This window comes from Elephantulus edwardii, unplaced genomic scaffold (genome assembly GCF_000299155.1).
Source record: "Elephantulus edwardii isolate Elephantulus edwardi_28Jun2011 unplaced genomic scaffold, EleEdw1.0 scaffold00129, whole genome shotgun sequence".
In the NCBI taxonomy this organism is placed as follows: domain Eukaryota; kingdom Metazoa; phylum Chordata; class Mammalia; order Macroscelidea; family Macroscelididae; genus Elephantulus; species Elephantulus edwardii.
This window is the reverse complement of record NW_006399879.1, coordinates 7,402,712-7,405,546: the sequence shown is the minus strand read 5'-3', so window position 1 is coordinate 7,405,546 and position 2,835 is coordinate 7,402,712. Positions and strand designations below refer to the sequence as shown.

General features: G+C 53.5%; 1 protein-coding gene across 1 annotated transcript in view; it reads left to right on the top strand.

Moving 5' to 3' along the window:
* Nucleotides 1-2,835, top strand: part of SH3TC1 (SH3 domain and tetratricopeptide repeats 1) — a 30,689-nt gene that overhangs the window by 10,379 nt on the left and 17,475 nt on the right. The window contains exon 7 of the mRNA XM_006893668.1: nucleotides 1,845-1,985. Within this exon, the coding sequence (XP_006893730.1) occupies nucleotides 1,845-1,985 (141 nt within the window). The remainder of the gene's footprint in view (nucleotides 1-1,844; nucleotides 1,986-2,835) is intronic.

Genomic DNA, 2,835 nt, shown 5'->3' with positions numbered 1-2,835 from the left:
TGGATCATTTAACATTCTACTTAAAGCATCCTTAAGTATTGCCAACTTGTGGCTTGAATTAGTTTTTCAGCTTCTTCAGCTTAAGAAATGCTGAGCTAGGAAACTGAGGAGGACCTGAAGCGCTTGCTGCAGAAGGTCAAGGACTGCAGCCTTCAATATGGATTGAAGCTCAACATCAAAAAAACAAAGATTCTCATCACTGGGCCAAATGGCAGCACCATAATAGATGGTGAAGAGTTTGAGATTGTTAGCAGTTTTAGTTTACTTGGATCCACAATCAACACTCTTGGTACCAGCAGCCAGGAAATTAAAAGACGTATTGCATTGGGAAAGTCTACTGTCAGGGACCCCTCCAGAGTACTGAAGAACAATGATATCAGTCTGGAGACTAAGGTGCGCCTGATCCAGGCCATGGTCTTCACAATTACTTGCCATGCATCAGATAGTTGGACTGTGACTAGGGATCATAAAGAATTGATGCCTTTGAGCTGCAGTTCTGTAGAAGAGTACTGAATATCCCATGGACTGCTAGGAGAACAAACAGATTCATTGTAGAGAGGGTTCATCTGACATACTTTGGACATGATGCAAGGAGGGAACAGACCTTGGAGAGGGACGTCATGCTTGGGAGGGTGGAGGGACAGCACAGGAGAGGAAGACCCTCGATGAGGTGGATTGATTCAGTCACTGGGGTAATGGGGGTAGGTGTGTTGGAAACGATGAGGCTGGCTCAGAGCAGAGCAGGGTTCAGAGCTGTCGTTCACAGGGTCACTGTGAGTCAGAAGTGACTTGACAGTACGTAACAACAACAAAGAGGAAAAGAAGGGGCAGGGTCTCCAAATGATGTATTTGTAAAGAGAAGTGAGCGGTCGGAGTGGTCCTCGTCTGCAGCCACAGACTCAGGAGTTAGCATCAGTGCAGCCCTGTCATCACCTCAAATGACACAGGCGGTGACTGTGTGGTCACTAACTGAAAGGTCAGGAGTTCAAATCCTCCCAGGAGTGCCTCAGAAGAAAGGCCTGGCAGTCTGCTTATGAACAGTCTCAGCTTTGAGACCAGTTCTGTGACGCAGTTCTCTGCACCCGTGGGGTCACACTGAGCCTGATGACAACTGGATTTGAGCATTTTTTATTTTGTCACTTTAAAATTATCATTATTACCTGACCCACAGACCTCACTCCGATTTTGACAGTATCCCATCGCCACCACTTACAATCCCAACTCAGATGTCACCTCTGACTGTCCTGTCTCTTCCTGTGCTTTGATCCAGAACATTCCTCTGTCTTCCTGATCTTGTAAGGAATGCAGAGCTGTTTTTCTGTAGATCGTCTCGTAAGTCCCTCTAAGGGCAGGATTTCCTTTCACTCGCATGACTCCTTCCACACGCCCAAGTGTGTGACACATTGTGCACTCCTGCTCACTCAGCAGAACTCCCCTCCCTGCCCTTCCTGTGTTTCCTCTTTCTCTGAGGTCAGCAGATCAAGTCCAGTGTCTGTGCTGGGCTGTGGGAAGCCCCAGCACAGCTCCGGGAGGAGCTCTGAGGCCTCAGTGGAGTGTGGTGGATCAGTGCTCCCTGCAACCTCCCCAGCACGTGTCACAGGGAGGGGCATTCCAGGTGGGGTTTTGAAGGCTGTGTAGGAGTTCACCAGTCCAGGAAGCCTGGGCTCACTGCTTCACCCCCCTGCTCCAAGCTTATCCCACACCAGGACTTCTGTTCTGGCTGGCAGGGCACTCCTGGTGGGTGGGCTGTGCTGTGTGCTTGCTGTCTGTCTCGTGGGGGAGCAGAAATGAGTCCATGCCAGGGAGTCTTTGTGATGGAAACACTGTTCTAAGGCAGTGCTTTGCTCTTTCCAGGTTGGAAAACGTGATCTTCCTCAATGAGGAAGAGCGGTCGTTCTTCAGGCATGAAGGGCGATTCTCAGAGGCGGACGCCAGACGGGTGCTGAGGACGTGTCAGCCGGACGCCTGCTCCGCGTACAGCTTGGGTAGGTGTGGGGGTGCCGTGCGGGCGGGGCCCGTTCTGACCCTCGGGCCATCTTCTTGGGGCGACTCCTGGAAGGAGTGAGCAGAGGGAAGGTGTGCAGCTGAGCTGGCCCTGTTGCGGGATGCTCTCTGGCATGGTGTGTCCTGCCTTGCCCCTCCTCGCCCCCTGGGCTCCCCACAACCTGACACCAGTCGTGGTGAAAATACAAACATGTGTGTCGATTCAGCAGTTTCCACACGTGTGGCTCGGGGCCTCTGAGGACGGTCTGTTGTGTAGCCACTGTGATCTTGTCCCGGCCACTCCAGTGTGAGCAGGTGCACACCGTCCCACCTCCCACCTGCCCTCTCACATCACTGGGCATTTCTGCTGTACTTCCACCAGCTGCTCCCCGATGGATGGGCAGTCTCCTCCAGTGCGGTTTACAGCCTCTGAAAACCCACTGGAGGGTCAGCTGCGGGTCAGTTCTGACTTGACTGCCCACAGCATGTTCTCTTGGGCATGCTGGTGGCCTGGTCCTCAGGGAACTGCTTCTGACCCAGAGGAAGCACCTCTCTGGCGGTTCAAAGACACCAGCTGCTCTGGGGGAGACGGACGGATGGGCGGGCTCCTCGAGGGTCGGCTCTGAGCCTGTGGACTGAGCTGAGGGACCATGTTCCTCCATTCTCTGTGCGGGACCAGCTCACAGGTGGCAGGTGTTACTCACAAAACGGGGTGTTGCCAGCGTCTCCTGCTGGTGAGCATCAGCACTGCATGTCTGTCCTGACTGAGAGATGTCTGCTGTGTGGACAGGACCACGTGTCCCATGCCCGTCCTCTGCGGGTGGACACTCGGGTACAGTGTTGCGTGTCCTC